At 36.4% G+C, this 12,859-nt stretch overlaps 1 protein-coding gene across 6 annotated transcripts in view; it reads right to left on the bottom strand.

The window, feature by feature from the left end:
* Positions 1 to 12,859, bottom strand: part of AKAP9 (A-kinase anchoring protein 9) — a 107,296-nt gene that overhangs the window by 6,512 nt on the left and 87,925 nt on the right. For all 6 annotated transcript variants that reach the window (XM_085050694.1, XM_085050696.1, XM_085050695.1 and 3 more), the window contains 12 exons: positions 11,746 to 11,886; positions 10,899 to 11,384; positions 10,407 to 10,470; positions 9,582 to 9,700; positions 8,613 to 8,804; positions 7,650 to 7,838; positions 6,861 to 7,005; positions 5,886 to 6,105; positions 4,755 to 4,905; positions 3,185 to 3,853; positions 1,309 to 1,508; positions 123 to 231 (listed from right to left, as the gene is read on the bottom strand). In XM_085050694.1, the coding sequence (XP_084906820.1) occupies positions 123 to 231; positions 1,309 to 1,508; positions 3,185 to 3,853; positions 4,755 to 4,905; positions 5,886 to 6,105; positions 6,861 to 7,005; positions 7,650 to 7,838; positions 8,613 to 8,804; positions 9,582 to 9,700; positions 10,407 to 10,470; positions 10,899 to 11,384; positions 11,746 to 11,886 (2,685 nt within the window). The remainder of the gene's footprint in view (positions 1 to 122; positions 232 to 1,308; positions 1,509 to 3,184; positions 3,854 to 4,754; positions 4,906 to 5,885; positions 6,106 to 6,860; positions 7,006 to 7,649; positions 7,839 to 8,612; positions 8,805 to 9,581; positions 9,701 to 10,406; positions 10,471 to 10,898; positions 11,385 to 11,745; positions 11,887 to 12,859) is intronic.

Raw genomic sequence — 12,859 nt, 5'->3', positions numbered from 1 at the left:
CAATCAGAACACTCACTGGAATTTTCCTCTATGAAGTACAGACCTGAATAAGTACAGGCTTACAAACTCCTTGCTGGTTTCTACTCACAGCTTATCATCAAAGTTACAGCACTGACTCTCACCTCTTCCAGACTGGACAATCCAGGCAGTATTTTCAGTTCTGAAATAACTTCTTCAATAGCATTTTGCACTGCAACGAAGTCTTGGTCATCTGCTGTTTCAAACTGTAATCTGAAACAAAAGGGACAGTTTCAACAGCAGGTCAACTCTGCCACCAGGAGTAGACTAGCTGGGCTTTCCGTGGATTCCGTGGGGCACCAGAGATCTACAGCAAGTCACTTCAGCACAGTTACTGGAGACAGGGCAACATTTTCAAGACTGCTCAGTGAATCTAAACAAAATTGGCTCAATCAAAAAAAAAAAGGGTATAGAACAGTTTCCACTCATTTGTAGACAAAGATATTCTACATGAAGCGACTGCTAAAAACTGCATTTAAAATAGTGGTTCTGCTTTGCCCAAATATTTCAGAAGGAAGTTTCATATTAAATGACCATCACAGCAAAATAAAAATAGATTCAAACTTCCGATGGACCATAATATTTTTTAATCTTATGGAGATAATAACCTCCAAAAAATAAGAATCAAAATCAGTTTCACATGACCATAATTTTTTTCCCTGAGGATGATTCAGAACAATAATCCCTATATTCATCCCCTTACACATGATGAACTGTTTAATTACTATTTCAAATCCATCTACCTCCACCATACCAGATAAACCATATCACTTTTCAGAGAAAAAAGGACAATTTTGCTGTACCTTAAAAAGGACCCAGTTAAAATACGTAAGATTTAGAGCAGCACCTGATACTCTGTGATCCTGTCTTCCATCAGTATATCTCAAGTAACAGCATACACTATAAAACTAGGACAACTCCAATCTCAGTTAAATCCTGCAGTCTGTTAATTATAATTCAAACCCAGTATATTAGTTTGCTGGTTGCTATTAACAATACCAAATAGCTGAAGACTGGTCTGTGGCTAGTGCAGGTCTTTCCCATGAGAATTCTTTTTGTGTTTTATAAATAAAGATAAAGTTTGGATGTTATTAAAAACAGTGTCCCAAGATCTGGACGGTGCAGGCCAGGCCAATCAGGCCTAGGGGGAGGTTTCTGACTGACCAATCTGGGTGACCTGTAAAAACTCTATATATATGATGAAATCAAAACAATAAAGGTCATTCCTTCTTGCCACTGAGAACTGAGTTCTTTACTCTGCTAGCTGCTCAACAGCGACACTGGTCTAACCTGCTAGCAGCTTTCCAAGCCAACTGCTTCAGCTTTGGAGATGCATTTTGCAGCTTTTGTCTGACTTTTTCCAGGATTTCAGTAGCAGCAGAGAGATCTCCTGTCAGTGTACGATAAGTCAACTCATTTGTCTCAGCTCCTTCCATTTTTTGCTGGAGAACCCAATTTCTTGTTCTGTCATTGGGTGTATCCCAGGTCGTCTGGAAAGAAATATATATTTTATATATACACAGAATGTATGTGATCCAGTGCTGTAAAAATGAAAACATATAATTCTGCAACACACCCAGACACAGTTCTGACATAGAAAGAAGTTTAGTGTGACTACAGCACTGCTGTAGTATAGCACTAAACTATCATTTATGAAAGGTGTAGTGTCTTTCTTGACTAAGATCTAGCAATCATGAAGCTACAGTGTGAATACAGTCAAAAAACTCAGCAGGAAGTCATCAAGCCTTTCTGTTTCATCCATCAGCAGCTCCAGTTGTGCAGGAATTTGGGCAAGTGGTCCTATGTGTGTTGGCAACCAATTCATGGTCAGAACAACAGGGGCTGAAAGAGACCACCATGGTCATGGAGGTCAGTACACAGACACAGGCAACTATGCCACTGATGCTAACACAAGCAAAACAATGCACTGAAGAGGTGTTCCCCAGTAACAACCTCCCAACACTGCCATGGAAGAACTGCTATCCTTCACTAAGAACCCTGAGTCCATGGCTCTGCCTTTGGCTGTTTGTCTACAGCATGGTACCAAAGAAAAAAAATCAAGAGTGTTGCAAATGTCACAGGAAATAGCAAGAGATTCATTATTTGAAATTCCAGGCGGATTGTGCAAAACAGATCAGACTATCTGCTGATGGAGAGGGGAAAAAACCCCAACAGCTGCTGCTAACCTGATCCAAGGGAAGACTCTTTGCTGACCACAGTGCTAGCAGTTACCTCTGTGCAGAAGAAAAAGGTGCCCAAACTGAGTGGGGCATGAAGGCTGCTGCTATCAGAGTTATCAATACACCCAACATCCTGCCTCTAGCTGTGGGTAGTTTCCAATGCTTCAGAAGATAAAAACCAGCAGCCAAATTAGATGAAAAGAAAAATTTCCTTCCTGGCTCCACATACAGGTAACTGGCAAAAAGAATGATGTCAGGATGAGCAAAAACCATGGTCAGTAACGACCAAACAAGTCTCCTGCCAGTCCTCTCTGTGCCTATCCACAAATCACACATCCAGCAACACTTACCTCGTACAGGCCAAGTTTCTGAAAAAGTTCTAAAAGTAATTTAAAAATAATTCTAAAACTTTCCAAACATTTTATGAGAGTGAAAGACTTCAGAGGCAACAGAGTTACCACTTTCATTCATCTAAAAATTAGGATTATTCTTAAATTGACTTTTACCTTGATTTCTTTCTTCTGGTTTGTTTGCAAACATATACATACTCATGCATATGCTTGTTTGACTGATAACTCATTTATTTCCTGAAGCTGTTGGAAGATCACTTAGAATGTTTCAAAGACCCCTTGCAGTTTATGAACTAAAGATTAAGGGCAGTGACCTGGGGCATTCCTGAATAGAAACAGCTCATCCCTGCAACTGGTTGCAGAAAATGTTCTTCTCCTACACTTAGGCACAAAATGTGTGTATACATCCAGATGCATTTCTCCTGCTCATGCTCCTCTCCAGTTCACTCTCAGGAGCAAGCATGTGATTAGTTTTAGGTAGCAAACTGGAATGCTTTCCCTTTTCCATTCTCTTGTGCCTGTATTCTGTAATCTGCAGGCTATTTTACAGATTGAGTAAAGGCACACAACTGAGCAAAAGAATTAAAGACAAATTGCATATTTCAGTATTACACATTACTTTCAGTCCCACGGTACCTCATTTGGGTTGTGGCTTGGTGTCCTTTCAGCTTCCTTTCTTCCTTCATCCTCCTGCTCTTTTTTCTGTAGATCTTGGATTATCTCCTGCAACTTCTTTGTTTCATTCCCTAATTTATAAACTTCTTGCTTTTTTTCTCCAAGTTGCCACTGAAGGTCTTCTACTTTGGACTCCAGTTCATGGAGTTTCTTCTGTGCTATTATGTTAGCATCTTGTTCTGCTTGTAATGCTTTCCTCTGGATCTGCCTTTCTTTTTCCATTTGCTGTCTCACTTGCACAGATTCCAGTTTATACTTCTCCATCTCACTTACTAACTCCACTATACGGTCATGTTTTTCATCCATTTGCTTCTGTAGCTCTTTAAGCAATTCCTCAGATGGATTAGGTGTTCCAGCTTGCCCCTTATCTTCAGCACTTTGAAGCTGAGCACATAGCTCTTTTTCCCTTTCTAGGGCACTGCTTATTTCGAGAGCTCGAACCTTCTCTGATTCAAGAAGCACCTGCAACTCAGAATTCCGGCCTCGCTCACGTGACAGCTGGGCAGCACTGAGTGCTTCTTGGGATTCAATTTTTTGTTGCAGATCAGTTGACAGCTGCTTTTCCTGCTCCAAAAGTTTAGTTAACTCTAAGTTCTTTTGTTTTTGATCATCAAGAGAAAATTTTAAGTCCTTTCAAAAGAAAAGAGAAGAATTGATTAATACCATTTGTGTATACTTTCCATTATCTTCTGCAAATTGCAAATATGCTACCTCTACACATGCTGCTTTTAACAGGTTTTGCTATTCACAATTAATGCTCTGATGATACTTTGAATGCTGCAGTTACATCTGATACTAAAATACATTACAGGTGTCTTTATTCTAAAATCAGATTATTTAATAAAAGAATCTTTGTAACACATACTTTATAGTGAGATACAAACAGCTGTAGTTCTGAAGTCGAAGACAGCCAGCTGCTTTTATTTTCTAAAACTGTGAAAATGATTTTTCAGCTTCAGATTTGAAGATGTAAATAAATCCATGCTGTTGAAGTTATTGCTTTTTTTGTCTTTTGTCTTGTATCAGGATACCTGCTCTCCCCTTCACTATAGCAAACACTGCAGAGGTACCAAGGAAGATACTAATGAAGCATTTTCTCCTAAAGTAAATTCCCTAGTTTGATTTTCATGAGGTGAAACTGCTGACTTTTTAAATAGTGACAAACAATATGTCTCCTTAAATCATATTCTTAAATACTATATTTTATGAGTCAGGCTGTGGTGGGGTATAACCATTTTAGCAGTATCCTGTCCCCTTGAATAACTGAGGGCCATTATAGAATCTTTTCATCTTGGGCCTGAAAAGCACAGTAAAATTCCTATTGATTTAAATGGAATGTGCATCAGACCTTTTTCTTACTTTGCTACACAGCTTCTATACATCTTTCTTCAGCTATAGATGATATAATACTACAGTTGAAGACAGAACATGAAGTATGCATTGGACAAAAATATAAGATGAGATGAAATGTTAACCAAAAGAATATTTTCATGCTCCTTGATGTTCCAGGCCACTTGGGATTATGGAATACCTCAAGCTCTTCTCTTCCTCTTTCCTCACTGCGTTCCATTTTAGCTTTTTCCTTTTCCAAAGCCCACTGTAACTCTCTTGATTTTTTCTGTTCGTTTGCCATTGTATCCTTGAGAATATCTAGCTCAGCTGCTTTTTCTTTAACTTCAGTCCTAAAAGAGAACAGGGCAACATCTACATTAGGCAATGGCTCTAATCCTATCATGATATGGTCAGTTACTTGGTACTTATTCCATCCTGTGCACTGAAAACACTGCTAGTGCAGCAGAGTAACAGTGAAAAGCCTATTTAGAAAGACAAGACTAACTCAAAACCAAAAGAATTGCATAGGTCACGAACAACAAAAAGTGTGTCCATCCTGCTCACTTTGTAGCTGCCACTTGTGGGGTCTCAGAGGCAGTCAGTGCTCAACCTAATCCAGTCACTGGCCAAAATCTTAAAGAATGCACTGGAAGTGCATCTTGCTACCCTGTTTCTCAAGGGAAAAAATATATATTGGGGGAAAAAGAGAAATCTATGACCTGAATTTTCATTTTTAGCAAATATATTTTGCATCCATCTGCGAAAGAAACTTGCTTCTGATGGTCTGTAAAGGATATAAAGTAATCTGTAAAGTAATCCCAGTTTAAACTCCAGTTTAATGTGTTATCACTGAGCTGAACATTAAGATACTGTTCATGGGTGCATCCCTCTGATTCAGGCATAAATACTAATGGCTTTCTTAAGTGCCAAATCTGCGGCCTGTTACTTCTGCTATCAACTACATCAAAGCAACACTTAATAGTATTTCATATGGAAGTACTTGCAAAGTCATCTTAACTTTGCAATGTTTTTCGCATGTTCAGTTTTAAAAACCTTTAACAAATATGGCCTACTTATTAACTTGTATACAGTAGTCTAATGTGCCAAACCTTAAAAAGGAACTTTATAATTACTAAAGCATTAAATCAAATTATGAATTGAAATACATTTTTCGTCACATGTAACAAGTCTTTTTTTTGTCAGATGGGTTTTACAGAAATACTGAGAAGCACTTATACTACATGTCCTCAACAAAATCAGTATTATGATTTCAGATTAGGAAAGACAATCTTCGCAGTCAAGACAGAAAGCTTGTCACTGGAAGCCACACCTGATGGTTTCTAGGTCCTTGAAGTGCTTGTGCTGTGCTTTGAGGGTAGCTTCAAGCTCTAGTTTGGCTTGTGCAAGTTCATTCCTCAGCTCTGCGCCCATCATTCTCTCTGAATTCAGCTGCTCCTGAAGCTCAGCTGCTCTGTCCTTCATGCTCCGGAGCTCCACTTGCATCTCCAGTATTTGCAACTGCTTCTGCTGCATATTATACTCCAGCATTTCTAATGAGAGCACCATTAATACAGAAATTACTTCATAAACAAACAAAATCTGATTAGGTAAAGCTTCCCCTAGCTAGAGCATGACCAGAAGGCTATCATTAAGAGTGGTATTTTAAAATAATATATTCTTTCATTAGTGGAATAAAGCAAAACCATGCCTTTTATACTTGAATACCTATTATCATTTCAAGAAATCACTTCAACTCCTGAATTTCTTAAAGGCTATAAAATGTGTGCAACTATATCAATATGCTTCAACTGGATAATGATTAACATAACTGAATTTAGATATACTACGTATGTATACTTGTGATCTAATATTTGTAACGAAACACCGATAGTGAGCTTTACTTAATTTTAAAGAATACCTGTTCTCTGAACTTTTTGTTCTTCATTCTAATTGCTTCTTAGTTTCTGCATTATGACTGACTATCCAACTTAGATAATTTCAAAGCTGCTGAACCTAAATAGTGAAGCATATACATGGAAAATAGCCTTAAAATTCAAGCTCGACTTTTATAGCAATTCAACATAACTTTGTATCACTTTCAGCTTGATACAAATAAAAAAAAAAGATAATATTTTAATTTTTGCAAAATTAGTTGAATAAGACTGAAGAAGATAAAAGTATGCATGTTCAGAACAAGCATATCAAAATTGTAGAGCAAAGAAAGTCACCATTTTTGTCACGTACAACATTACAAGCACTGCCTTGTGAACATTTGGAAACAGACATATATCACCACACTAGTCACCTTGGCTTTTTGAATCAATCTCTTGTTCTCTCTTTGGGTTACTTTTCTTACTGTTCATCTGAGCATGTAATACTTGAATCTCCATCAGCAAACTTCTTCTGTCTGCATTCTGAAGACAGTCCATTGCTGCTCTCTGGTTAGTAGCCTATTAGCATAAGAAACATTTCTAAGTAAAACTCCAGATTTTATGAGAATATCTAAGGTGTTGATATCACAGTTATTTATATATTTGTAATGCATATATATTCAAAACATTTTCAATTAAGTCAGTATTATAATATTTTGAAGAGCTGTTTGTTGTTTTTTATTTTATTTCTCTACTAGGCATCAAAATTACAGACTGAAAAGAGCTATCACTTTTCTGGCAAACTGCAATTTTTCTCACTAATCCTTCCATGTTCCAGAGAAGATAACTGACCTCTCTCTGTCCCACAGCAGCATTATCACTTCCTCTGCTTGCAACTTGTTTCATATAAACAAGCTACCTTTTCTCTTAGATAATGTAACATAATTCTAATTAACTTAATGACATCAAGCTCAGGACAATTGTGTTAAATTCAAATTAATCTCGGAAGGCTGTATATATTCTACAACTTGTGCACCCAAAAAACTTCTTCCCCATGCCACATCATTTTTCTTTTTAAAGACACCACTTCTTCCTGCAAGTCTTTGTTTTCATCCTTACACTGTCAAAACTACTATTAATACATATATTTTTAATGGATTTATATATTTAAAATTAAAATCTAATGTAGACAAACACTTTGACTACAGTATGGTTTATATTACCTGCTCTTGTAGTCTGTGCTCTAACTGATTCATCAACATTGCTGCATCTCTTGTGCCCATTTCTGCAAGTTCAGTTTGAAATGCAGCAAGAAGAACATTTTGTTCCCTCGCAAAAAGCTGCTGAATGGCATGTAGAAGTTCTCCTCGCCAGTCGGACACACCTTCAGGAGATTCAGTACTTGCATAAATCTGCAGTGGCATAAAAACAATTTAAAGAGTTGAAAGATTATATTGTAATTCTATGTAAAGTGTGCATTTTCAGTGGAATATTTAGTTTTTCTTAATCATTGTGTAACAGTCATCCATCCAAATGGATGCATTTACTGTACACATTACAAATTTTTCTGCATTCACAAAAGCTAAACTTTTAGCTTTGTTTTAGATGGAGGCAATTTAGCTTTTTGTAACTGAAACCTCAGCCCTGTGTAGTTACTAATTATGTACTAACTACATCTCTTCCTAGGCTCTCCCAGAGCTATGTGGTAGTGTGAAGATATTGTGTATGAAAAAGATTTGATTTTAAATGGCATGAAGTCCATCTGCCCACTTTGCATGCTAAAGGAAATGCTGAAGTAATAGAAACTACCTACATATACCCAAGAGTGTAACTGGAGTAATTTAACAAGCAAAACTTCTAACAGATTACTGATTAACAAGCTAATAAATAACAGCATTAAAAAATCAACTTCAACTGCTACTGGAACATGCTTTCGAAATAGAATTTTTTTAAAAGGTGGATCTATACCTAACCAAGAGTTTTCAATGAACAGACGAACAAATACAAGCTGTAATTTAAGACAGACTACTACCATAAAATGCAAGATGCAGTTTTATGGCACATTTAAAAAATATTTTGCCTTGTAACAGTGTATTTAAATAGTTAAACCTGAACAGTGAATGTGTCTTACAAGGTTATAATAAATTATTTTTTGTTCAGACAGAATCTTAGGATATTATTTATACCTCAGCTTCTCTATGAACTTGCATTTTTGCAATTATGTCTTTCAAAGATGAGATGGTGCTTAGGAAAGCTTTTCTTTCTTCTAGCCAAGACTCTGGCTCTTGCTTATGAGGTGACAGATCTCTTTCACCATATGGAAATTCAGTGAGAGACAGCACCTGTATGCCTTCATGATGGACTGCTTTCAGCAAACCCTAAGATAAAAACAAAAAGAAAACAGTAATGCCAGTAATAACAACATATAATAATAACTACAACAGTAATTGCAACCTTATTTCGTATGTATTGGAAAACTGGTGCTTCTAGTTTGATCAGCATAAGGAAACTCTGCTTCCTTGTATCAAGGACAGAAGTGTCACTCAGTCCTTTATGTATCTCAGACAGAAACTTATTAAATACCTGTACTTTTCCTCAGTTTCAAATGAAAATTTCCAGTGTACATCTGTCAAATCAATTTTTAGTTTTTAAAATAGCTATTAATGGAAACTGACATTTTAAAAACAAAATCCTGGGAAGCTTCCAGGTGAGCTTTGCCATTCACTTTTTGAAATTGCTATGAAGCTAGGGCTTTGTCAAAAAAGACTTTTTAAAAAATGTAATTAAAGCATGATACCCTTACTGTTTATAATAAACATGTTTGTTTTCATACCATAGCTATAAAAATAGAATCTATAAAACTATGCAATATATGATCATGACATTATTGCTAATACAACAAAATTGCAATAAATGATGACAGTAATTTTATTCCTCATAATCATAACTGAGAACAAGCCTACAGATACAAAACTCTTATTTAGCCTAATTTAAAATGCAAAAATGCATCTCATCATTCAGAAATATTTTAAAATGTATTAAAATAGTCAACACTAAAACTTAAATGGCTCTCTTATCAATGATCAAGCAGAAGCCTGTCTCAAATTTCAGTAGTATCACTCTTGTTCATAAAAAAAATATTGGGTCTATTTTACCTTAATTTTTTTAGGAAGTAAATCTGTTGAAGTTTCACCTTCATCTATTCCTTCAGATATTGTGTCGGATCCCTGGGTCTGAGCAAGATACATTCCTTGACTCCAGTCTGAACTGGAGTCTAAAATAAAAGAAGAGAAAAACATGAAAGCTGGATTACTGTGAAGCTTTGAAGAACAGGCATCAAAAGAGTATTTTTTATCTGTTGTTTTAACAGGTAGTTGCAGGTCACTAAGGGTTCATTCTAAGCCTGGAGACTACCTGTTTTATAGTTTTTCAAAGTAGTAGCAGCAAAACAAAACTAAAAAATAAAACCACAACCAAACTTAAAAATCCTAGTTTAGTTTTAAAAGAGAAACAACTACTTGCACAAACACTTCTGCCAAATGACCCACACTTAATATGCTTAGCCTAGCCTATGAAAAGGACCACTCTAATAATTTTGCTTGCACTTGGAGAAGTTAATATCTGTCATCATCTCCTACTGCTAGGGAGCTGTAACTTTAAATACTATCAAGAGATGATGAAACTACGCAGAAGAGATAATGTAATGCTAAAAAGGATATAGGAACTTCAATGGGAAGAAAAAAAATTAGCATCTGATGCCTCAACTAAACCCATCTCCGCTCCAGACATTTTCCTTTTGTACCAAATTAATAGACATGGCAGGCCCAGAACCTTTTGTTAGTGCAACAGGCTTCTGCTTCAATCTGGGCAGTAGCTGTTTTGGTTTCTTAGAATACAGAATCTTTAATGGGGAACTTAATATCAAAAAAGCAGATTTAATTTATAATGCTGTTTGAAATCTGTAAAAACAAGTTTCTTACCACTAGAACCTCCATCTCTAGCTTGATATGGTGGAGAACGTGCTAATCCAGAACCTGGGATTCTCTGTATTTAGAAAGGAAAACAAGCAAATCTTTAAACAACCCTCACCCACTCAATAAGGAAGCAACTTTTAAGAAGCAGGAAACAATGTGAACCTCTTTGTTCCATCTCCTCTGCAATAAAAGTAATAAAACTGAACATGAGAGAGATGGCATTCCACAGGGTGACCTACACTTGTCCCCATTCCACAGAACAGGGCAGGTCCAAGGCAGAAACACAAGGAAGCACCCAATAGTTGAGCACACTTGCAAACTAAATGTTGAGAAAGGGGTTCACAATCTCTCCCAGGGCCATGGAAACATTAGAACACTTAAAAGTTTTTTGCTGAGTATGTGGCGGTTCACACTTAACAGATTTTAAATGGGAATTTCTGTAGCAAGATCAAAAGTGTGAACCGAAGTATTTCAGTAATTATAAAAGCAGATACATACTTCTTTGGCTTGTAGAGTTTCTATGACTTCCTTTAAAGTATTACATTCTTCAGTCAATACTTCTACTGCAACAAACTTCTCTCTCTTTAATGCTTCAGATTCAGAGATATGTCTTGTCTCCATGTCCATGATTTCAGCAGCGTGGAGTTCTTGCATTTGGTCGATTTTTTCAGTAAATTCTCTTACAATCTCTGCAATCTCTTCTGAAGAACATCCATTTTGCAAATCAGTTTGGATTTCTTCATTTTTAACAAGGACTGGTGAGATGTCCACAGTCTTGTCTGTTTGCAATGAGGAGCTGCTTCCAGTTAGAGAAGACTCACATGTTAACAAATCACATGATATTTCTGCATCATTCTTGCTTTCAGTTTTCATCATTTCTTTGTCCTTTCTAAGGTAATTTGCAAGCCTCTCTTCTGCTTGAACTAGGTTCTCTTTGACTTTGCACAGGTCTTCCTGAAGGTGTATCAGACTTGCCTCTTTTACCTGTAAATATGGAGAATCTCAATTGCAGTCCTTCCAAATACTTAAAAAATAGCTGAAATCCAAGCAACCCTCTAAACCATTACAACTCAGTTTAGTACTATTTTAAGCAGTTATGAAACATGGTAGAAAATATTGTCTCCTAAGAAATACAGCTCTAGATCCACTGTAGCACTGCAGCAAAACTATGTACTTTGGCAATTGTCAGCTCTGTTCCACTGACAGTAGGCACCGAGTGACTGTTTTTCTTAGTGGCACTCTCAGTGAAAGATTAAAAAACCCCAAGCTATATCATGCATATTTGAACAGTAAGTCCTGTATAATTATTTGATTTAAATACAATACGGAACACTCTGGTTCTTACTGCTAGTTCTTGCTGAAGTTTTTCTGCCTTTTCTTTGTAACTGCTCAGTTCTTCCTTAGCAGCAGCTGCCTCTTCTTTAACTTGTTCAAGTTCATTAACAAGCACATTTTCTTTTTGATTTTCCATGAGCTGTGCTCCTGCCTACATGGCAACACAAGATATGGAAAACAGTCAAGAATCAAGTGTCAATGACACTGATCACTTTCACACCAACTTACAAAGTGAAAAGAGCGAAGGGGAAAACAAACATATTATTTGTGTTAACACAGCATGAAAAAATTCAGAGACCATACAGTTTACTGAACTGCAAGCATAAATTGGATACACCACAGAGAAAGCACAGGGAGGAAGGTCAACAGAGAGCAGGAAATGAGGTCTGATAATATTATTTAACTTATAATGAATGTCATAAATGCCTTATATTTGTATTTGGATGAAAGATCTTAGAACCTTTTCTTGTCCAGTACTGGGTTCTGGTTTGGGTACTGGTTCAAGTTAACTGAAACTCTCACATTCAGACATATCAGGCCCATGTTTGGACTATCAAGCACAGTCAATTTTGACTGAAAGTTCTAAATTGAGAGGCAACAAACCATTGGTGCATGGAAATGAATACTGGAAAAACTACTGGAGGGAAGTATCTTTGGAATTGAGATGGGAAAATAAGAAAACATAAACCAAGATTAAACATACATAAAAAAGCAACCTCCATACAAAAAACCCCTGCACAGACAAATTGGTATCACTTCCCCTATCATTCTGAATCCTCTCAGACAATTTTTATCATTTCAATTTTTATCTACCTACACACGCTGTAAAAGTGTACTACATTCCATTCTATGTCAAGTCAAATTAAGAATAAGAAATTATATGTCCAAAATTCAAAACCACCTTATATTCATGAAAAGGCAAGGCATTTTTAAAGCAAGATGGAAACCAATAGTGGGATTCCCCTAAAACAACATCCTTCTTGTCTTTGTAACTGTAGGAATAATATAGAAATGGAAGTGCTACACACAGAAGAATATTCCTATAGTTATTCTCATTAAGAACCATTTAATTCATTATACTTTACATAAAATAACAGGTTTTAGTGAAAACAAGCCAACAGAAA

Source organism: Lichenostomus cassidix, chromosome 2, assembly GCF_008360975.1.
Source record: "Lichenostomus cassidix isolate B80296 chromosome 2, HeHo_3.0, whole genome shotgun sequence".
In the NCBI taxonomy this organism is placed as follows: Eukaryota; Metazoa; Chordata; class Aves; order Passeriformes; family Meliphagidae; genus Lichenostomus; species Lichenostomus cassidix.
The sequence above is the reverse complement of the archived record's forward strand: the minus strand, read 5'-3'. Positions and strand labels throughout refer to the sequence as shown.